This window comes from Talpa europaea, assembly GCF_964194135.1.
Source record: "Talpa europaea genome assembly, chromosome: 5".
Taxonomy (NCBI): Eukaryota; Metazoa; Chordata; class Mammalia; order Eulipotyphla; family Talpidae; genus Talpa; species Talpa europaea.
The window spans coordinates 94,077,520-94,100,988 of record NC_140071.1 but is presented as its reverse complement, the minus strand read 5'-3'; the positions used below and the strand labels follow the sequence as shown (position 1 = coordinate 94,100,988).

Sequence of the window (23,469 nt, the reverse complement as noted above, 5' to 3'; positions counted from 1 at the left end):
AATATACATAAAAAGCAATTTCATACATTTTTATATGCAAAGAAACTATATAAATGTTGGTTGTATACTTTTGTACAAACTTTTTAGAAATATACTTCGTCAAACTTTAAGAAATAATTAGAGAATTCCATAAAAGATTACTGCAATCCACAAAATATGAGAAAAAATACATACAGGATCTGTAGCTGAAGAGAGGCAGCGCTGAATAAGATCCTCAAATGTGGTCTTTAGGATGAGATGCTCATCTGGAATAGGTTTCTTGGTAATTTTTTCTGTTGGCAGAGACTGTACATGCTGCAAGAAACAATACCATGTAATGACAAGAAGTAATCTACATACAAAGCCCTAAATCTGTGATAAAGAGAAACTAACCACATTTTACATAGACTACTCAAAAGTAAAAAAAAAGTTCCCATGTAAAATCACATGCAAAAACAAAAAGTGATAATCAGTAGAAGGTATAGGTACTCTTCCTACAGCTGTAATTTTCATAAATAGAACTGGACATAAAGTATTTGACTAATTAGGGAACATATATTGATCACATTGTATGTAGCTGTAGGGAAGTTGACCTGTGTCAGTGGTAAATAAAAAGAACAGGCATTTACAAAGTTGGCTGCTTGCTGTGTATTGGCTCATTTTTCTTATCCTGGTTTTCTTCTATTGATTTACTCTTGGAGTTTATTAACTGGCCTATTATTAAATGGCAAGATCAAAGCAAAGGCTGGGATAGAAGAGTCAAAGATGTTACTGAGTATATAGATAGAAAAGAAGGAATGTTTACATTTTTAAAGTTTTATTAGTTTATTCACTAAAAAGACATATTAGGTAAGCATGTGCCAGCACACAGCTATGTATTGGTGATTCAACACAGAAATGAGCTCAGCCCACAGGGAGTTTCTCTTCTAATGTAAGAAAATTGAATGTTGTAATTTTACATATAATACCAATTGTGGCAAGTTAACATTAGTGGGACCAACAGGTAATATAACTGAGATTTAATTGAAGAGAAATGCTCTCTTCAGGAAATTTTATCAGAAGAGTAAGTAAGAGTTAACTAGTTAAATGGGAAAGGAAAAGCATTCCTAACACAGGAAAGATGATGATACCAGGGGACTGAAAGTAGGCCAGTCTGGCTCGAACAGAGAGCAAGAAGATGAGCTGAGGCCTTCCAGGCTATATGAAATACCTTGGTCTTAATCCTAAGAACACTGAGAAGCTGTCATGTTTTAAGCAAGAAGGAGACAAAACTAGATTAGAGATGGATAAGAGTAGATGCTGGCAGATCAATTAGAGGCCCCTACATTGCTGAATATTTAAGATGAAGGTAGCATGGACCAACTGAGATGCAGAGAAATATAGATAAGGAATTTGAGAGAGATTTTAAATGTCAACAAGACTTGAGAATAGATTTGAAATAGAGGTTAAAGGAAAAAGAATATAAAAATGATCCTCACATTCTAAGTTGGATTAAATAGAAGATTAAAGTGCCACTCCCTGAAATAGGAGACACCAAAAAAAGGCTAGATTTGGGAGAAAGACTATGAATTAGGTTTTGGACATGCTGAGTGTGAAATGTCTTGGAGACAATCCAAATAGATATGAAGGCCTACCCGAAAATATAGACCTGTGCAGCTCTCTCTCTTGATGGTAACTGAGGTTCTGGTCTACATCATTATAACATAAGCATGTAGATCTAAACCAAAGTGAATGGCTGAGCAGCTTCCCAAATGATCATAGACTTGTAATAAAAAAAAATTAAAAATGTATCTTTGTAATTTGTATTCTAGTGGAAAGAAGCAAGTTTTCCCACCTCTATCAAAACACTGGCTTTTTATAATGCAGCTTTTAATATCTGTAAGTTCCTTATGTAGAACTATCTCTGAATAGCAGAGCATATTCTTGTAATAAAGATATAATCTTTATGAATTAGGACTTCAATGAGTGAAAGACAAAAACAAACAAAGAATTAGTTTTTACTTGGCAGGAGTTTGTTTCATTTTCTTATTTTGAACTTTGACCCAAGCACTTCTGTTTTCAAAGAATAGATCAAAATATTCATTTTCATATGTCTAAATCAATTACAGAGAAATGTGATTGACAGATTTTTTTAACCACTTGCCAACTAGCTATTTGTATGTGAAAAGGAAATATAAATCTTTATCTCCATTTGAAAATAAGGCTGTATCATTAGCTCTAATATACACACAAGAAAAGATGTCACTATATTTTAATTTTATATATATATATTTTTAATAGGTTTTTTTTAATAGAGGCATGTTTTATTTATTTGTTTGTTTTGTTTATGCATGCACTGGGTACAGTCAGAAGCGCAGGAGGGTGAGAGAATTCACCAGAGCCAGAGCGGGGAGCAGAGCAGGCAGAAGGACCGAAGTACACTGCTGAGGGGAGCAGCGGGAGGCAGGAGAGGTCTGCGCGCCATGTGGGACCCTCCTCTGGTGGCCGGGGAGCAGCTGGGGATTGAACCGGCACTGCAGAGGCCGCGGGCAGCTTCGCAACCCAGCGCTCAACTGCTGCGCCACCGGGGAGGCCCTTAATTTTATATTTTAAAGACAAAAACCTTTGGAAACAGTTTTCTGCTTATTAACCTTGGATGCAAAAGTGAATTCAACCAACCTTAAATTAGGGACAACAATTAGGTAAAGTGAAACACTGCAATTGTTGTGTTATAGTAAACATACACTAGCAAATACATAATCCTCTTTTAGAGAGTTTGCATATGGCTATGCAATTGAAAAAATAACATATATACATGATTAATTCCTAGAAAGGGGTTACCATTTTTTATCTAGGTTGTTTAAATTAAAGCCAAAGTTTCTGTTTATTACTAAGGGTGTGATCATAAAGTTAATACAAATTAAAAAAATGTACTGTAATGCAGCCATCTCCCCATTCCACTTCCACAAATTTGTTGTTACCTGGATGGTATTTCCAATAGGAGCCCCTGGGGCACCTTCGATATTGGGCTTTGAGAAAGATGGTGGCATGCCTGGTTGACCAAGCGGTTGTTGTATGCCATGGAAGGGCTGACCACCTGGAAGATGGGGCTGTGGGAATGAAGGTTGGCTTGACAGTGATGCCGGAGCCGAAGGTTGTTGCTGCAGCATCTGTGACTGAGGGTCACCCAATGGGTTCATGATTGGTGATGTGATGGGAACAGGAGGCATATAGTTTTCAGGCATCTTTTAAAAGAAAGAAATAAAAAGACACTGAAAGTAAGAAAAAAAACAGTACCAACATTTCATCAGTTTGAAATAAGGGAGTTGGAGTATTCATTCCATAGTATTCATTCCACTTTAAAAAGTAATTTTTAAAAATAGAATACTGTTTTCAAATGAAATTTGCTTCTTATTTCTAGAGTTACCATATAAAAGCAAAGCTAAGCTGGCTAAGAGAGGTGGGAAGCTCAAACCTGAACTTCTCTTTCATTTTTATCTTCCATACTTACTAGAGCCAAAACATGGTGTGTTTAAAAGTAGATATCCAAGTCTGAAGAATTATATGTAGCGATACTGGAATCACATACTCAAAAAGTATTTGTTATGTGATCTGGATGTAATGACCTTTTCCTAGATCACGAAGTAGTACCTGTCAATAATCATACTAAATATAGCAGGCAAAGTTTCTGACCATTACTATCCTAAATTTTGGATTTTCTTGCCCATTTAGTGTCCCCAAATCTTATGTTTCTCATTACTATATTTGGGGGAAGAGGATCATTAGTAGCAAAAAAAAAAAAAGTAGAAAATGTCTTAGGGAGAAAGGAGAAAAGATTCATCCTATGCTCTAATCAGCTGTCAATAGTTACTGACATCTAAACAATGCTCAGTTACACAGCTATTTATTTCTTTATTCATGTTATGAGACATGGGCAACATTAGTTAAAAATAAAATTACCAAATTCATGTTTACTCCCAAAAAAGTAACTCCTAAAAATATCATTTGAGAAGCCTGAAATCTTGCTCTCCTCTCCTTGAAAAGGATCTGGTAGGAATTTTATATCTTGCCTTCTAAAAGAGACTTAATTCATACCATTGTAATCAGTGCAAGATTTTGCTGCTATTGTTTTCTACTTTCTTTCCTTTCATGGATAGAAGAGGGAAGTATTGGTCAGTAAGTTTGCTTTTAAAAGGATCTGTCAAGTATGCTGGACACTTGGAAGGCCACATGATTAACAGAACATTTATAGACAATTGGACATCTCTTTCTATTACCTTCTTCTTTTTGGGCACTCTGTTCAAAGCTGGAGGATCATTCCAACCATTCTGAGGACCTATAACAAATAATAGAAGGCATTTTCCTTTAGAATCTTGAAAAGAAGAAAACTAAATTGTATCTATCATAATATAATACCTTTAAATTCTGCTTCAAATCTGAAATAACTATCACAAAAGTTATACCAGGTAAGGTAAGGTTATCATTATGTAACCCTGAATTCTCAAGTTCACTACTTCTAATAGTTACAAGTTCTGAGCTTAGTAGTCAAGATACCTTGACCTTATTTCCATTTAAAATGAAAGGGTTATGTTAAATTTAAGAATAATGAAGTCTTTATATTTACATCTGTGTACAACCTTCAAATATCAGTTAACAAATCTCTCCTAATGAGAAAATAAATCGTTTGAGTCTGTTTTTTAAAAAAAAAGAAGTTTCTGATATATTCAATATACAAAAATAAAAGCATTATCATATTTCCCAAGGGCAATTCAACATAGCAAATCTTCAAAGTAGAAGCACTGAAAAAAAAACCCAGTCCAATTATGTATCAGCAGTTTTTACTACCTTTTTTTCAAATGTCACAAACTTCAGACTGGCCAAAAAAAAAAAAAAAAAAAAAAAAAGGTGAAATTAAAAAAAAAAAAACAAAAAAACACAACAACTGTCTACTTCAGTATATTTCCTAAGGAAAAAAAACCACCAAAAATACTGTCTGCCCAGCCTACCCCATGGAAAGTGTTTTCTCTTTGAATTTGATGCATTTGACATCCGCTGTGCTTGTTTGGCAATAAGCCATGCCCTGCCCATGGAGGGGTGGAGGGGATATGAGGGGGGAAACCACCAAAACAACAAAAAATGAAAAACAACAAAAAATGCTGTCATCTCAAAGTGAGATTACACATCAATAGCGGCACTCATTAAGTAACTTAATGCCTTTTTATTTTTTTTTAAAGAAAATAGGAATAAAACATGCCAAAAATAAGAGAATAATTTCTAAATTGCAATATGGTCATTTTACACTTCACTGAGTTTTCTTAATTTTATAAGTAAAGACAAAAAAATCACTCTCCACTTTCAATAAACATTCTTTCAGTATTTTACCTTTCACTTGTTTTATTAATATCCACAATATTAAATGACAACAAAGTTGTTTAGCAAATCAAAGAACCTATGATTCATGTCACAGGATCTTCTCCTAACCAGTACTCATTTACCTTGACTTTTAAAATAAAATTTCTCACAAGTTTACTAGGAAATAGGATGCCAAAAGAGCCTGAAATCATTTGAATCAATCACAAAATATTAAACCACATGCTATTATATGCCTCAGAAATTCTTAAAAGTTCTAGTCTGACACAGATTAACTATTCAAATCTCTTCTATCATCTTCTAATCTTACTTGAATCTAAGACAATCTTGATGTAATGGTTGTATTTATAGGAAATATCTGACTTTTAAGATTTAAAGTCATTTTTGCTTCCATGTTATTTCAATCAGGTCTAAATTTGATTCAATCAAAAAGCCAAATTAAAAAGATCAGAGTGATCAGATTTAAGCTATCATCAGCTTTGAAGTTCACATGCATTATTGGGAATGTCCATTCAATAATTGTATTCAATGATTCAAAGATTTCTGAAGTTATATTATTTTTGTAACCAATTCACCTTCCAACATAGGGGCCTGGTCTTGCATAGACTGACTTTCTGTAGACAAAATGTAAAAGTCACTTAAACAGTACCATTATCAAAGACATTTGTTAAACTTTCTCATTTTTTAATTGTTCTTTTCCCTCCATCAACCTGCCCCCCACAGAAAGAATGAACTAATTTTATAAGGGCATAAAAAACTTCCTTTTTAATCAAGTCACATCAAATATCTTCTAATTAAGAAAGTAAACAGTTTTGGGGTAGTGAATTCAAGTTGTGTCAGATCCAATTAACTTTTGAGTATCACTTTTTCGATTATTGTGTCATCTCTTTCAAAAGAAAATTTTGCTCTTCTTCATTTAAAATAACAGCATTTCCTGGCCTCCCTGGTGGCACAACAGTTGAGCGCTGGGCTGCAAAGCTGCCCGCAGCCTCTGCAGCACCGGTTCCATCCCTGGACACCGGTGAGGGTCCCACATGGTGCACAGACCTCTCCTGCTGCGCCTGCTGCTCCCCTCAGCAGTGTACTTCATCAGTCTGCCTGTTCTGCTCCCTGCTCTGGCTCTGGTGAATTTTCTCACCCTCCCATGCTTCTGACTGTACCCAGTGCTTGTATAAATAAATCTTTAAAAAAAAAACAACAAAAACAGCATTTCTCTGTTTGCCTAAATTATTTCTCTACTGGGCCTCCGTGGTGGTGCAAGGGGTTAAGCACCACACTATGAAGCGATCTGCAGCCTCTGCAGCATGAGTTCCATCCCCGGCCAGCCAGGAGAAACCACATGGTGAAGCAGACCTCTCCTGTCTCACCGGCTGCTCCCCTCAGCAGTGTATTTCAGTCAGTCTGCCTGTTCTGTTCCCTGCTCTGTCTCTGGTGAATCCTCTTACCCTCCGCACATCTGGCCTGTACCCCGGTTCTTACATAAATAATCTTAAAAAAAAAATTATTTCTCTACTATTATGTCAATGAAGTTCAGTAACATCAATGAGGAGGAGAGCACTTCCTAACTTAACTATGTGCTCATTTTAGTATTACTTAAAGCAGTAAAGCCAAATGAGTTGAGGGTACTGTTAAGATGCAGCTTCTAATTCACTAAATAGTGTATGACCTGAGATTCTATTGTTCCTATTAGCTCCCAAGTAATGCCAATGCTGCTAGCCAAAAAACCCTCTTTCTGTAGTAGGGACTTAAAGAAGAATGGGAGGATTTTAACCTGTCCTGCAAACTTCAGCACTGTTCTTGTTAAAGATAAGCACAACAGGCAATCTTAAAGTAGCACCACTTTTTTGCTGGTTTTGGAAGGCCCTCAGATCTGCATTCTAGAGAAACTATAATTCCTGGGGTAACACTATGAATATGATCGTAAATGAAAACAGGTCCAGTAAATCATCTCATACAGCCTTTTCTGTAAAGACATGCATTGCAGACTGGCACAAATCTTTCAAAAATCATTACTTCTCTTAAGAAACAAGTTTCTAGCATACCAGACAGGGAAACAAAAACTGAAAAGTAACCTAATTCCAAAATTTTCAGATATTCAGAGTCAGGCCAGGGCCAGCCTCAAACCAAAAGCATGTAGAGGAGGTATATACATCAATATAACTTGTGGAAGTTCAACTATCCTCACTTGGGAAGAGAGGATTTAAGATCATTATTTCAATTAGTGAGTTCAATTCAGTTTGAGATCTGCTTAAGAAGCACATGCCTCAGAGAAACAGTGAGGGAGGGACAGTAATCCCATAGCTTGAAATTTCACTGGGCAGTTTGCAGATAGATGTTTTTCATATATTACGGGCCCTAAACATAAGCCAACTTTTCACTGAAGACTTAACTAAAGAAAGGAGTGATCAAGGATAAATAACTATAAGTGATATTCTATTTTTACCTCAAATGCATTGACTTTACAACCTAACATCCCATCCAGGGCAGGACCTCATAGCACCACAGTTAGTAAACCTCTGTAAGCCAATGTATGTGCATTATGGCAGAGGACTAACCTGATTTCCAACTACTGATTAATGCTTTAGCACCAGACTTCAGTTTCTGGGCTTAACCTCAAAGTACTGGAAATACCTTAGCCTTGACCCTACTGCAGAGGCAGGAGCAGAAGATGACAGCAGTTTTTTTTTTCTAATCTCTCATGGAAGTGACTTAAGACCTGGGTATTAAAGCCTGAATGAAATCCTGATTTCATAAACTATTAGCAGCAATTTGTGGACAATTTGATATGACCCTTTGGTAAAATGACACCAAAGTTATAAAGAAATCAAATTAAATTCAAAATTAAGAGTGGAACAATCAAATCAAAACAAAAAGATTCTCACAGGAATATATAAGCAGCTGGCTAGCCCACGTAACATGAGTTGTCTATTGAACAGAAGGTAATAGCTAGCTGTACAATGACCAAAGAACCCCAAAATATATGCCTAACTGACTCCACCTAACTGCAAACCATGCAATATATTTAGCCATCTCTTTTATGTTTATCTATTATCAATTTAATGCAGTCTCATTTCAGCTATAATTCTAAGCCCTTTTAATCTTTGTTTTATTTCTTTAAATACTATTTAAATATGACTTAAAAAAAAAAAACAGAAGTTGTCCTCTACTTTTTAGTGGCATACTTTGATAGCAACACTGGATGAAAAAAGCAAATGAAGAAAACATTATGGAAGGTGTAAAATAGTGTGTGAGTGAGATCTCAAGTGTGTGTATATAAAAAGTATACACAGAAAGAGTCACTTCATCACACCACTAGGATAGCTAGTATCAAAAAAACAAACACCAAAAAAACAAATGTTGTTGGTGTGGGTGTGGAGAAATTGGGACGTTTATACATTGCTGGAGGAAATGAAAAATGGTCAGTTAATGTGGAAAATGGTATAGGGGTTCCTAAAAAAATCTAAACATTGAATTACTATTTGATAAAGGAGTATCACTTTTGGTATATACCCCAAAGAATTGAAAATAGGACTCAAACAGGTATTTGTATATTCATGTTCATAGAAGCATTATTCAAAATATCCCAAATATCCATTTCATCTTCAGTGAATGGATATTATACAATGTGACACTTATACACAGTGGAATATTATTCACAGTCTTAAAAAGAGAAGAAATTCTGATATATTCTACAATGAGGATGAATATTGAAGACAGTGAAATAAGTCACAAAAGGATAAATATTCTATGATTCTACTTATGAGGCACCATGAATAGTCAAATACACAGAAACACAGAATAGGGATTACCAGTCGTTGGGGAAAGAAAGAAATTATTTAATAGGTACATAATTTCAATATGCATGACAAAAAAATTCTGGAGATGGTGATGGTTGTACACTATAAATGTACTTAATGTCACTGAATTATATATCCACAAATGGTGAAAATGTTAAATTATTATATTTTACCACATTAAAAAATTAGTATGTGCATATATATCTGAGATACATCTATAGAATGCATCTGTATGTATGTGTGTATGAAGGGAGTCAATAAACCTAAATTATCAGTGATTATATATTTGGGTGACAGTTACAATTTTATTTTATATAGTATTTGGGGTCTTTCACAATACTTCCTACAGTGAGAAATTAGTAAATATAAAGGGAAAATTAATTTAGAAACAATATGACGTTTGACCGGACACTGTAGACCCCTATGAACCTTATTATAGGGATCAGTACTCCCAGTCTTTGGAGGAAGAAGGCAGCATTGGTTGGTCTCACATGCAAGAATGGAGTTGCATGGAATCCTTCTATGAATTCACTTCTCACTGGGAACCTTCTTGGGTATTCTTGTAGGAGCATAATGGCAGGATTTGTGCACTGGCTAAGACACTTTTCAGTGTATTCACAGAAAAATATTAGTAAAATTGGTATGGAATGTTTTGACTAGCGGGTAACTTGAGATGGAGAGAACAGAGCATCTTTGTTAACCATAAACATCTCACATGCCCCATTAAAAAAAGATCACAAAACTGAAAATTAAAATTTACAAAGACATGAATCCTTGAGGTCATTTTCCAGTGACTCAAGATAAAAGAATTATCCAAAGAAAAATAAGGAAGGCTATCATGTTCTTCCCTTTATTTAAAAAGTTAAAACAGGTACTTAAAATTTGACTAAGGAATAATAATGAAAATTAAAAATTTTTTTCAGAACATTGTTTCATGAAAATATACATTATACACCTTCGACACTATTCTATGTGAAGAAGCACTAGATTATATACTTGAATCAAATTTTCTATTGTTTAACAAAGTTAATAATGTTCACTCAAAAGACAATTCCTCTATAGTTTGAAGGTCACTATCAGAAAACAATTTTTAGAGACAATTTCTTAAGGCCTTCATATTTAAAAGAGATTGCCCTTTGTAGCAAGCACACATTAAACCGGGATTGGGGGGGGGGTAGGACAGGAAGTATTCAACTCATCCTAGAGAGTAAAATTGAAAATTTCCAGCATTCCTGTTGCTGCCACCACAAGGTTGCACTCTCCTAACTCTCTTTATACCTAGAACTGAGGAAGAGCCTGTCTTCCTTCCCTGTGATTAGACCTTGCTGCCTGCCACAATCTATTTTATTGTCCCATGGTCAGATTAGTTTCCATCAATTAACACTTTAATCATACCTCTCTGCAGTTCAAACTTCTTCACTGGAGCTTTCCTTCTTACTTTATGAACATAAACTTCTGGCTTTTCAGGTTTTCCAAAATATGACCCAAATACAAACCTTATGTTCCAATTTATAACAAAGCTTTGAGTTCTTCAGTAGGATTCACTAACCTTTTGTTCTTTCCTACCTCTCCCTGGAATAACTGTGATTATATACTAAATAGACACTCAATAAAATTTAGGGAAGGAATGTTTTGAAGATTGCAACATTCATTTCTCTGAGCCCTGACTACATAATTTTATGGTTCACAAAGAGCAGAGGGCTTGAAAATCCTAGCGCTTGTCAAGAATTATCTATTGGACAAGTGGAATCTCTAAGTCCTATGGAGAACCATGATACAATATAAGACACATTAGAACAAAGATAAATTTTCCAGTCACAATTATTTATGTAACCTAAGCAAAAATTTTAGGACATCAAAAAATAAATCATGCTAAAGTTGTTATTGTTATTTAAAATACAGGGTACTATAACATGCAAGAGGTAACAAACCAGCTAAGCTAAATGCATGCTGAACACAAAAATGTTTGGCTTCTTCTTCCTATTAGTCACTATTTCTCAGCCAGGTTAGAACATTCTGTTATTTTGTATATAAGCAAAGATTTTTATCTCACCGCCAAATGCACTTCTACTTAAGTAGGAAAAAAACCCCATGCAAATACTTAACTTGATGATAAAGTAACAGATCCCTAAAACAGCTCTGCTATATGATTTTCTTAATTTCAACACTGATTGTTATTTCTACCACTAAAATCAGGACTAGCATATCTGGCAAAGAAAATGAAACTAAACTTTGATGATTGAGAGAAGTGGGTTCGTATCTCAGCTTGGAAACTATAACTGTGCCATCCTCAGAACATTATAACTCTTAGGACATTCAAGTAAATTTCTCACGTCAATTAAAAATAAAATACTGATGCCTGACTCTCATGGTTGTGAGAAACAAGAACATATATAGCAAGTGCTGGTATAGATCCAATATATGTCCAATAAATGCTAATTCATTTCTCTACTTGCCTGTACCACTTTTAAAGTGGGGACTTGCTTGGATGTACGTTTTACTCAAGAACTCTATTACATAACTATGCAGAACAGATATTATCTTCACTCATTTGATTTTAAAAAATGTAATTTTAAAACCCTTAGCACTGAATTAGCACTCCTCTATAAAATATCAAACTACTAAAGTACCTGTATTGAAAACTATTAAAATTTCATTTGTGCAGTAAAGGGTGATAACATACTGCATGTCATTTGGGTACTTCGGACTTTAATATTATATATCAAAGAGGGGAGGAGATGTATGTGTGATTGTGAACTTGTAAGACTATGAGAAAAGAGTATTTCCTCAGTAGATCCTATTTTCTGATTTTTTTTAGCAATTAAAGCTACTACTGAGCACATAAAAGGAGAAACACATTTTTACACTGAACTCTCCAAGAACAAATTCATTATTAGGAGCAAATAAAAATGCACATGATCTTTTTGCACCTCTACCTTAAAATCATTTAATTTTGACTTTGGTTTTGTAAAAGCACAGTTAACATTTTAAAAAGGTGTTTACAATATGCCAGCCTTGTCCCTAAATGCTTTCAATCTATTAACGCTTTCAATCTTCTTCATAAGCTTATTGAGTGGGTGCTATCACTATCCTGCAGAAACTGAGGCTTAAAGAAGTAAAGTAAATTACTCAAGGTCATATAATGAGAAAGTAGTGAGGCTAAGATACAAACCCAAGAAACCTAATTCCAAACCCTGCATTCTTAACCAATGTTAGTGGTTCTTCACCCTAACTCATTGATCCCTTTTTAAAATACATGCTTTTGAGGACTCTTTTACTATCCTGAAATGAAAATCAAATAATATAACTGACCAATAAAAAATTAAGAGTTTTCACTGTGATTAAGCGTGATAAAATTAATTTATAAAACATTGTTTTAAAAATAATTTTTAACTAAAAATTTTCAGGCACTACACTACTAGATTAAAAAAAAAAAAAAAATTCCTAGGGCCTCCCTAATGGCGCAGGCGGTTGAGCGCCGCACTGCGAAGCTATCCTTAGCCTCTGTAGCGCGGGTTTGATCCCAGCCAGCCGGAGAGAAACCTACACAGAGCAGCAGACCTTTCCTGTCTTGCCCGCTGCTCCCCTCAGCAGTGTATTTCATCAGTCTGCCTGTTCTGTTCCCCGCCTTGTCTCTGGTGAATCTTCTCACCCTCCTGTGCATCTGGCCTGTACCCCGGTTCTTGTATAAAAATAAATAAATCTTTTAAAAAAAAAATTCCTAGAAATTTCCAAAATATCCAAGAGGGTGGTATTGCCCTAATGGATAATGACTGGACTAGTACATACTGATGTCTCTCAGTCAGAGATGTGTTCTCTTATTTTCCTTTAGGTAAATATATTAAGATCCTTCCTCACCTTTACAAATAAACAAAATTATAAAATTAGTACAATCTCATTAAGACCCTATACTACTTAGTTTCCCTGTATGAGTTTACGGTACAAATAATTTTTAAATTTGAAAATGTCTTACTATGAGCATAGAGCATAGTTTTGCTTTATTAAAAAATCAGTGTCAATTAATTCTGGTTCCTTCCACTAACTACCTTGTCAATTAATTTCTAACCACTTATTTTAAGCTCAATGGTAGATTATTCTTATCCTTCTGAAGTCCTAAAGTTTTCCTCATTTAGCAACTAAAGTTCATTGTGGGAAAAATCACATTTTTAGATATAGTTTTAAAATTTGTTATAATAATCCAATTAAAACTCATATTACTCAGTTTACAAACAGAAGTAATTTCCCAAAACCCATCCACACGTTCATGAAAAAATAAATGAAGGAGCCAAACCAAATCCCTTTCAAGCGCAGACCTGTTCTTTGGGACGCAGGCAGCTCACTGGCAGCAGGCAGTGTACCTGTTGTTCCAGAAGGTAGTGCAAAAGCTGAAGATGATGGAGGAGCTCCTGGTCCGCCATGCTGGAAGGATGCTCCAGAGGATGGGGGAGGAGGGAAAGAAGCAGCAGAGCTGGAGGTAGTTGGAGATGCCTGGTGCTGAGCTGTATACAGCTGAGACTGCCCAGAATAGGGAGAAGCAGAAGATATGTAAGGGGTGTTAGGATAAGTATTTGAGGCAGAAGGTGCAACAGGCTGCTGAGGTTGATACATTGCTGACCCCCCTGTTCCGAAGGAATACTGCTGGGCTTGTTGATAAGCTACACCAAGGAGAAGAAACAGAAATTTTAATTAGTTACAAGTTTATTCAACAAAAGAAAATCAAAGTAATCTCATTTTATGGAGCTTATTTTCATCATTCTCCTTACACCAGTAAGTCACAACCAAGCATTAACACTACAGTATGCTTTTGATAGTTCAAATGCTGCCTTAAATATACTAATAGTCATTAGAACAAGTACTGGAAACTTGCCATCTCCAGATTGTTGCTGGCTATGAAACTCTTTGAATCATCAGACCCAAGAATTTCAAGACTGATCCTTTTCTGAGACGTCCTGTTCCTGTGACATGACTGCAGTGACACCTGCTAGCCACCAGATGGAATCATGGAGGAATCATACAGAAAAAGCATCCCACTTCGTAGTAAAAATTACAGGGAGTTTGATGGTCATAGGGTGAACACCCTTGTTATGAACTAAATCTCTCTCCAGCATCCTGTAAAAATCACCAACCACTCAAATTCTAAGTTTGAGCACAGTTCCAGATTAGTAAACTCTCTCCGATCCCTGACAAAATGATCATTATATAATATTTCACATATAGTACAGAGTAGGTTAGTAAGAGATCAGTATGTTTTAATGCAAAGACCTTAACCTACATGAGAGACTTTAATACTATAGCATTCTGCCTGTCAAGGGGTAGGTATGAACCTCTAGAGATACTGTACCAGAACTGTATTCATTCTATTCTGAAGACAGTACTTATACATTGAGAACTAGAGAGGAAAGCTGTATCAAATTTGTATTAATGTTAAGGAAAAACACCCATTTTAACACAGAACATCCTCAATTAAGATTAGGGAGTAGATAAACAGTCTTGTTTGTGTAACAGTTGTACAGTCACAGAATTTTCCCCCTTTGACATTTTTACTCTTTGCTTACAATTTGTGCTTTTTTTTTTTTTTTTTACTTTCCAAGCACAAAATAATAAGAGTTAACGGTGGATACATGTCATTATTACACATTTGTCCAAAGTCATAAACTGTACAACACTAAGAGTGAACCTGAAAGTAAACTATGGACTTTGGGTGATGATGTGTCAATTTAAGGTCACGGATGATAACCAATGTACCACTGCAGAAGAGGATGTTAATAGTGGGAGAAGTTGAGCTTTGAGGTAGGGAGTATATTGGAATGCTGTACTTTCTACTCAATTTTGCTGTGAATCCAAAAGTGCACTAAAAATAAAATGTTTCTGAAAATAAAATGAAAAACAGCAACAAATATCTCTTGGAACTTTTTTTTTAATGCCTTGAAAATTATCTTGCCTAAAAGAAAAGACTATGTCAAACTATTTCTAAAATTCTATTTTTAAAATACCAAAAGTGGGATATTTGCCTTTTTTTAACAGGTCTTAGTATAGGCTCAGGAACAGTAGCTAAATGTTCTCAATGGACTGAGAGGAGCTATTTCCTAGCATGGTGATTCACGATGCCCACTAAGAAACCACAGTTCTCTATAGCAAGAATTTGAGTCCTAAACAGAATAGTTCTTTATTTACTTGCTTAAATTGATTTGATCATGGTTTTTGGAACTTCAAAGTAAATGTTAAATACATGAGGTAAGACATGCAGCTGTGAAAGAACTTTAGGGTCATACTACTTACGTTGTGGCTGCGGATAAGGTGATACCTGGGTGTGCATATGACCTGGAGATGTGGGAAGCTGAGTTGAGACAGCATTTGGGTTAACTTTTCCATGCATTATAAAACCTGGAGGTGGAGGATTTTCTCCCTAAGAAATGAGAATATGGTAAAAAGGAGATTACATTTGGAACCAAGAACCTTACCCTGTGGATTTATAAGCTCTAAGATGGAATTCTATGTTTACTTCAAAAAAGAAAAAAAGTCATAGGAAACACTGCATCTTGCACAATCTATCTTGTTTAGAACACATTTTCTGAGCAACACATTCTGAATGATTTAAAGATCAGATAGGTCCAAAGTAATAATTGCAAAGAATGGCAATAGATGCCAGTAGCCTCATAATAGTGTCAATGATATTTATAATTCACCAGGTTTCTCCATCTCTACTAAATTCCATTCACTACTCCACACTTTGGAAATATAAGTATAAATGTCTCAGGGGACTTTTGCCTCGCTTCAATTTCTGCAACGCTAAAAAAAAGAAAAAAAAAGAAAAGAAAACAAAAAGAAGGTCTTAAATGAAATCAGAATTAGATCATTGTTAGAACCTTGGCTGATGTTTTTCTAGCTCAAGTCAGTTTAGAAGGGTAGAAGAAGAGAAGGATGAGGAAATAAATTCATTGTGCTAAAAACTGCTTCCTGCATCCTAAAAGAATTAAAATGCAAAATGCAGGCAAGCAGACAAGGGAAGGTAAACCTGAAGAAAGGGGGAGATAAGATATAATTATATATATATATATCTTATATTTAGGTGAGCAGAATCCTGCTCAAAGAGGAATAATGAAGGATATACCTGTGTGTCAGAGGGAGAGGCTGCAGGTGGATGGCTGGGAAGGGCAGTAGGAGTTTTGTTACTCCAGGTAGTGACAGTAGGGGCAATTCTAACCTGAATTGAACAAAGAAATACCAATCACAGAAAATAAAAAATGAAAACGTTAAAAAAGAAAAAAAAAGGCCCAAAAGGCATTAATAGCCATGCAAAGAAAAAATAAGAGCAGCAAAAGAGCATACATAGGTCTGGCAATTGCTTTCAAGGTAGCTGGGATTTCAAAATTCACAAAATGAGATGAGAAAAATCAATATGAAAACCTAAATCAAAGCACAAAGAACAATGCTGCCCAAGTTTCAAGAACAAGGAAAAAAGCTAAGTCCTATAAGCAACGAAGGAAAGAAGACATTCCAGAAAAAAGGTAAAGGAGTAAAAAAGTGATTTTTGAAGCATTAGTAGTAGTCATGCTACTATCAGATCTGTAAACACAGAGCTATAAGCTCTCATTATAGCCATAAAAATTTCATTAGATTTTATTAGAGCCACAAAAATCATATTAGTCCCGTATGAGGCTTAAAATAATACATTCTGAGAATACTAAAGCTGAATATCAAAGACTGTCCAGTGTAATTCTCACCCTTTACCATTGAGAAACCCACGACCCTGGGAAGGGAAGGGATTTGCGCAAGTCCATACAACATGGTAATGGAGCTATGACTGACGGCAGGTCGCCTAACTCTTTGGCCAGTGTTTGCTACATTATACCATTCTTCCTGCTCTGGAGTCCAGTAATTTTCAACTTTATTTTAAAGCCATCAAAATCTTTTTGTCAAGTAAATTTTTGTAAGGACTCCAAGATATATTCAGTTAAAATCGAAGACATGCTGGTCAAAGTGGGAGTGATCTATTAACATGGCCTACCCTTTCCCCCTTTAGCTTCGCCTGTAAACACTGCTTTAAAACCACAAGCCACTGCCTTCATGCAACATATCATAAGCTTTAATCAAGAAAATCACTGCTTAATTCATAGTTGAATTTGTTTTTCTTATGAGATTGATAAATCAAAGTGTAACAAAAGTCTTTCAATGCTTTTATCTTTTTCCATGAAGAAAGATAAGTACAGGGAGGTGAAAAGTAAACAATCTTTCCCAAAGTAGAAAATACCTTACTTCAGTACCCTGAGACAGTGTGACTGAACTCCAGGTGCCTGGGAGTTCTAATGCCTTGCTGGTTATTAACTAGCCCCACAATGCTGAGAAATTTAAACTGCATGTCTTAAAAACTCCGGCTGATCACTTGACTTCTTCCCCTTCATCTCTCAGTTTTCTCAGCCATCATCTGATTTGCCTTATTTATGTCATAGATATTCTACGTCTAGTGCAATTTCCACAAGAATAAGAAATTTAATCTGTTTTGGTTTACCAATATACCCTTAACAAGTAGAATACAGCCAGGCAGTCAGAGCAGGCTCTCAATAAATATTTGTGAAATGAAAGAAAAAGAAAGAATACTCTTGAGAGTTAACAGTTATATTCAAATGTAATCTATCCTGATTAGGGGCTAATAAAAAGTGAAATAGACAAAGGAGCATGAATTGGTTTGTTAGTTATCCATGATTTTATACTTACTTCCACTATAGCAAAATGTTAAAAAAAAAAAAAGACCATTAAAAAAAGAACAAACCTGTTAATCATATTAGCAGCTTGTTTGCCCATTTTATTCTATTTTTATTTATTTATTTATGCATACAAGAACTGGGGTACAGGCACAGGAGAGACACAGGAGAGAAGGGGTGAGAATTTTTACCAGAGACAGAGTGGGAAGCAGAACGGGAGGACTGACTGAAATACACGGCTGAGAGCAGAGGGCGAGACAGGAGAGATCTGTTGCACCATGTGGGTCACCTGCTTGGCCAGGGATCAAATTTGTGCTGCAGTAGCTGGGGATAGCTTCATAGTGCTGAGACTTAACCCCTTGAGCCACCAGGGAGGCCCTGTTTGCCCATTTTAAAATGGGCAAAGTGGGCCTCCCCGGTGGAGAAGCGGTTGCGCGCTGGCTGGGCTGCAAAGCTGCAGTGCTGGCGAGGGTCCCACATGGTGCACAAACCTCTCTTGCCATTCCCCCTGCTCCCTTCAGCAGTGTACTTCGTCAGTCTGCCTGTTCTGGTCCCCACTCTGGCTCTGGTGAATTCTCTCACCTTCCCGAGCTTCTGACTGTACCCAGTGCTTGTATAAATAAATAAATAAATAAATCTTTAAAAATAAAATAAAATAAAATGGGCAAAGTCCCTGCTAATTTTGTTATCAGTCACTTATAAGTGATTTATTACTTCATTATATTTATTAGATCATTTACTATTTATGAACATATACTTTTCATTGAAGAAAAGAGATGTTACTTGTTAGCCTGGAAATATGTTTCTATACAAAATAGTAAAAGACAATAAAAGGTCACATATTTTAATTGGTAATTTTAATTTAATAAGTAAATAATACATTTATTTAATCCCCTTCACATTCCCCATAAACCTTAGGTATTCACTTTTCTCTAATATGCAAGTTGTCCCAAAAGTTTATTTTCTGAATACTCTATTGTACGGATAGAGAAGCCACAATAAACCTATACTAATAATTCTGAAAATACTAGGGAAAAAAACAAACAAAATTATTTTACAAAAATATTTTGTCAAATTAACTAAATCACTCACAAAATGACTACTTTTTCTAAAGTTTCCTGAAGTTACTCAGGTGAATCACATAGAAAAAGTTTCAAGAACAGATGTATATATGTAAGGGGAATTTGAGCGATGGAGAAATAAAAAGAAATCTCTCTAGAAAGTTTAAATTATTTTATATCTACAAGCTAATCCTTGATCAGAAAAAAGCAATCATTTCAAAAGACATAAATATACTTTCAAGAATCTGAAGAGATAACTATTAAAATACTATGTTGTCTACCACAGATAAGATCTCTTGGACCCAACAAATTAAAACCACCAATTTGAACAGAAATACATTAATTTAATCTGGACCGTATCACTCACATGGGGATAATATTGTTGAGTTGAAGCTCTTGGCATCTGTGGGTGGCCTGTAATTGGTCCCGGTCTGCCCTTGGGCAGCTGCTGCCTCTCGTAAGGAATTTTGGGTAATTCCTGTCCTATTACAGGTTCTCCTTGTGCTCTACAAAGTCTGTCACGAAGCTGCACAATATTTGGCTGTAATAAGCAACAGAAGAAAACAAAGCAAGTAGTTAGAGTTCACCCAACTACATGACAGCTGATTTTCTTAAAGTAACCTTGATCATTTTAGAGATCCCCTTTTGCTCATATGCTCTATATTGTACAGTAGCCCCGAACTCAATGATATGATATTATTGTTCCTCATAGTCGAGACTGACACCAAAGGTACCTGATATATAGTATAACTTGTAATTTAACTAATGCAGGAATTTGTATTATGCCCACTGCATGGAAGTGTGCAAGATCCATGTCGCTCATCACCATTGCTCTTTGCTGTTACTTTGTAGTTGAATAATGCTCACAAATCACAAAAATAGGTAAAAACACACAATTTTGTTTCTTTGCAGGGAAAAAGTCTCCAAAAGAGAAACAAGTGCTAAAGATGATGGAGAAAATGGTGAGCTAAAAAAGATGAAAACTAATTAAAAAAATCTCACAGACATTTGAAATAAGTAAGACAAATTCAGGGTAGCTTACAGACATACACAATTACATAGATCTATGAGTATATATTTTGGGTGTTAACAACAACAACAAAAAACACTGCATTGGGGCCTCCCTGGTGGCGCAGCAGTTGAGCGCTGGGTTGCGAAGCTGCCCGTGGCCTTTGTGGCGCCGGTTTGATCCCCGGCTGCTCCCCGGCCACCAGAGGAGGGTCCCACATGGCGCGCAGACCTCTCCTGCCTCCCGCTGCTCCCCTCAGCAGTGTACTTCGGTCCTTCTGCCTGCTCTGCTCCCCGCTCTGGCTCTGGTGAATTCTCTCACCCTCCCGCGCTTCTGACTGTACCCAGTGCATGTATAAACAAATAAACAAAACAAAAAATAAATAAATAAAAACATGCCTCTATTAAAAAAAAAAAATGTTAAAAAAAAAACAAAAAAAAACACTGCATTAAGGGCCTCCCCAGTGGCGTAGCAGGTTGAGCGCAGCTCTGTGAAGCTATCTGTAGCCTCTGCAACATGGCTTTGATTCTAGGCCGGCCAGTGAGATACCCACATGGAGCGGCAGACCTCTCCTGCCTCGCCCACTGCTCCCCTCAGCACTGTTTTCGGTCTGTCTACCTGTTCTGCTCCGTGCTCTGTCTCTGGTGAATAATCTCACCTTCCTGCACCTCTTGCCTGTACCCCAGTTCTTGTATAAATAAATCTTTTTAAAAAAAAAAAAGGACTGGGTCTCCCCGGTGGCGCAGCGGTTGAGCGCTGGGTTGCGCTGGGTTGCGAAGCTGCCCGCGGCCTCTGCAGCGCTGGTTCAATCCCTGGCTGCTCCCCGGCCACCAGAGGAGGGTCCCACATGGCATGAAGACCTCTCCTGCCGCCCGCTGCTCCTCTCAGCAGTGTACTTCGGTCCTTCTGCCTGCTCTGCTCCCCGCTCTGTCTCTGGTGAATTCTCTCACCCTCCCGCGCTTCTGACTGTACCCAGTGCATGTATAAATAAACAAACAAACAAATAAATAACTCTTAAAAAAAATAAATTTAAAAAAAAAAAAAAGGACTGCATTAAACTGTTTCAGCAAGAGTTCATTTTAGTATCTTTAAATAGTATCTTTAGGGCCTCCCCGGTGGTGCAGTGGTTGAGCGCTGGGTTGCGAAGCTGCCCGCAGCCTCTGCAGTGCCGGTTCGATCTGCTCTGAGCCCCGGCTGCTCCCCGGCCACCAGAGGAGGGTCCCACATGGCGCGCAGACCTCTCCTGCTGCCCGCTGCTCCCCTCAGCAGTGTACTTCAGTCCTTCTGCCTGCTCTGCTCCCACCTCTGGCTCTGGTGAATTCTCTCACCCTCCCGCGCTTCTGACTGTGCCCAGTGCTTGTGTAAATAAATAATAAATAAATAAATAAATCTTAAAAAAAAATAGTATCTTTATATAATTCCTACAAATTCATTAGAGATTTAAAGATGTCATTTAAACTTTTTAGGTATACTTCATTGCCTTTTATGGAGAAGAATTATATACTATATGATATCACAAAGTGTCAGGATATATTCCCCCCAAAATATTAAAGGTGTTCTGAGAAACACAGGAGTAAGTAACATCAAAATTATTCTTATATAAAGAATGTTCCTTAAAAGTTATAGAAAAATATATGAAATATCTAAGTAGTTATAAATAGTAGTGAAAATAAAAGGCTTAATTCTAAAACTAGATCTATAGGTCTCAGATTAAGTTAGTCTTAAAGAGTCTTTCATCTCATTATAATAACAAGACCTTAGTAAGTCGAAAGTCTCACAGAACTATTATACCAAGCCAAAAAAAAGATTATTTCCATTCTACCTAACACTCTCACTCACATTTTAGAAAGATATGTACTGAATCCTACAAGTAAGTGTATACAAAACCAACTAGAGAATCATACTTCCACAGTCCTACATAGATATAAGTATTTTAACTCACTGAAATTACTAAATGAAACTTATTGGTAATTCCCTAGAATACACAAAATACTGAACAACGAATCAAAAAAGATCTATGATAGATAAAATGTTTACAATAAAAAGTACAGAAATAACAACTTATCTGCAAGGCTTAAAATTAGGCTCTTATCACACACAAAATGCAGATATAAACATCTTACTTGTAAAAAACATTCCTCAAACCCAATCCTGACTTCCACCCATGCTTCATCTTTGGTTTTAGGTTCCCCTCTCTGCTCTGTTGGCACTGCTAGTTCTATCACAGTACTTATCACTTTAGAAACCCCATGTTTACTCATCTATAATCATTTTGAGTTTGGAAACCTCCTTAGGGAAAGGATATATACTCAGTAATTTATTGAGTTGAATTGAAACAAATATCAAGAAAAAGTCTGCGTTTTATTGCATACCAGCTAAGGACACTAAATTAGGAACATGATGTCATTCCCTCTGCCTTGAACACTTTAAAAATATACTTGCCCACAGATGGCATCAGACTGAAATGATATATAGAATGAACTTGTTTGCTACTATGTGGAATGGCACTGTGGTAATTCACAACTCCAGGGCCTCCCCTGGTGGCACAGCGGTTGAGTGCTGGGCTGCAAAGCTGCCTGCAGCCTCTGCAGCGCTGGTTCAATCCCGGCCGGCTGGCTGGTGAGGGTCCCACATGGCATGGCAGACCTCTCCTGCTGCGCCCACTGCTCCCCTTAGCAGTGTGTTTTGTCAGTCTGCCTGTTCTGTTCCCCGCTCTGGCTCTGGTGAATTCTTTCACCCTCCCGCGCTTCTGACTGTACCCAGTGTTTGTATAAATAAATAAATCTTTAAAAAAAAAAATCACAACTCCACTTGATTTATTAAATATTAACGTTTACAGCTTTACAACAGACAATCTCTACAAAGAACCTTGTACACAGTCAGCACTTGACTTAAGAATAAGATAGTTGGCCCTTTTCCCATTTATTTTCCTCAAATGTTTCTCTCAGTACAAAGAGATCTATTATACTGCAAGAGCATCTTATCTCTGACCCAGCATGAGTTCACCAAAAATAATCCTTTAAGTAATGTCAGTTACATACATATATAGTCAGGTGGCAGACAACTGCTTGAAAACATTCCACTCACTAATATAGTTATGTTTAACACTGAGTGCTATCTACTGGACTCACTTCTGTCATACATTGAAAGAAAAATCATCATTCTAATTACCTGGTTGGAGTTTTCAGGAAGAAAAGCCAAGGCTGCAGCAATACTGCCCTGGGCTGCCAACAAATTGGCATACTGACCCATCTTCTCAGCCAAAAGAACTCCTATGGTATTAGTTTCTATGGCTTGGGTGAGTTGTACAGCTTTTCGCATGATGACAACTTTCTCAATCAGATCCTAAGTGAGAAAAAGGAAAGGGAGTGAAGGAGCAACAAAGATTCCAAGGTGTGCACGAAAGGAAGCAGGAGAAGATAAAACAGTTAAGATGTCTAAAACTTATAAAAAACCAGAATCTATTATTACTGCTCTTACAAATACCTGAACTAGCTGACTAACTTGTAGGTAAATAAGTAAGGAGGAAAAAAAAAATTTCTTTTTCATGGGCTTCCCTAATGGCGCAAGGG

General features: G+C 36.4%; 1 protein-coding gene across 30 annotated transcripts in view; it reads right to left on the bottom strand.

The window, feature by feature from the left end:
- The window catches only part of SEC31A (SEC31 homolog A, COPII coat complex component), a gene marked incomplete at both ends in the record, with an annotated part of 71,899 nt that overhangs the window by 3,633 nt on the left and 44,797 nt on the right, over positions 1-23,469 (bottom strand). For 8 of the 30 annotated variants that reach the window (XM_084233672.1, XM_084233680.1, XM_084233669.1 and 5 more), the window contains 7 exons: positions 175-294; positions 2,940-3,203; positions 4,236-4,294; positions 13,484-13,780; positions 15,405-15,531; positions 19,256-19,429; positions 23,069-23,242. In XM_084233672.1, the coding sequence (XP_084089798.1) occupies positions 175-294; positions 2,940-3,203; positions 4,236-4,294; positions 13,484-13,780; positions 15,405-15,531; positions 19,256-19,429; positions 23,069-23,242 (1,215 nt within the window). Of the gene's footprint in view, positions 1-174; positions 295-2,939; positions 3,204-4,235; positions 4,295-5,903; positions 5,943-13,438; positions 13,781-15,404; positions 15,532-16,236; positions 16,330-19,255; positions 19,430-23,068; positions 23,243-23,469 lie in introns of all 30 variants that reach the window. The other 22 variants (XM_084233689.1, XM_084233693.1, XM_084233674.1 and 19 more) reach the window with 7 other exon arrangements.